The sequence below is a fragment of the Merops nubicus genome, unplaced genomic scaffold, assembly GCF_000691845.1.
Source record: "Merops nubicus isolate BGI_N331 unplaced genomic scaffold, ASM69184v1 scaffold4008, whole genome shotgun sequence".
Classification (NCBI taxonomy): domain Eukaryota; kingdom Metazoa; phylum Chordata; class Aves; order Coraciiformes; family Meropidae; genus Merops; species Merops nubicus.
In genome coordinates this window covers 1-325 of record NW_008626166.1, presented here as the reverse complement: position 1 = coordinate 325, position 325 = coordinate 1, and the positions used below count along the sequence as shown (strand labels likewise).

The 325-nt window shown below is 59.1% G+C and overlaps 1 protein-coding gene across 1 annotated transcript in view; it reads left to right on the top strand.

Annotated features, from left to right (window-relative positions):
* The window catches only part of LOC103778307 (kinesin-like protein KIF1A), a gene marked incomplete at both ends in the record, with an annotated part of 10,380 nt that extends 10,158 nt beyond the window's left edge, over positions 1–222 (top strand). The window contains 2 exons of the mRNA XM_008945888.1: positions 4–67; positions 150–222. Of these exons, the coding sequence (XP_008944136.1) occupies positions 4–67; positions 150–222 (137 nt within the window). The remainder of the gene's footprint in view (positions 1–3; positions 68–149) is intronic.
* Positions 223–325: the final 103 nt, after the last annotated feature.

The following is a 325-nucleotide window of genomic DNA, read 5'->3' as shown; positions in this document are numbered from 1 at the left end:
GGGCTTTCGCCGAGGGGGAGCTGCTGGAGAAACAGGGCATTGACATGAAGCAGGAGATGGAGCAGCGGTGAGAGCACAGGGGCTGGGGCAATGGGGAGTCGGGTGTCCACCTCCAGGCTGGTCATCCTCTCCTTTCCCGTTCCTCCCAGGCTTCAAGAACTAGAGGATCAGTACCGGAGGGAGCGGGAGGAGGCCAATTATCTTCTTGAGCAGCAGAGGCTGGTAGGTGACCCGGACCTGGCTCCTTCTCAGGCTGCCCAGGCATGACTACATCCTGGCAGATGTTTGCATGGGGTGGCTCTGTGTGTCCTAAAAACATGGGCAA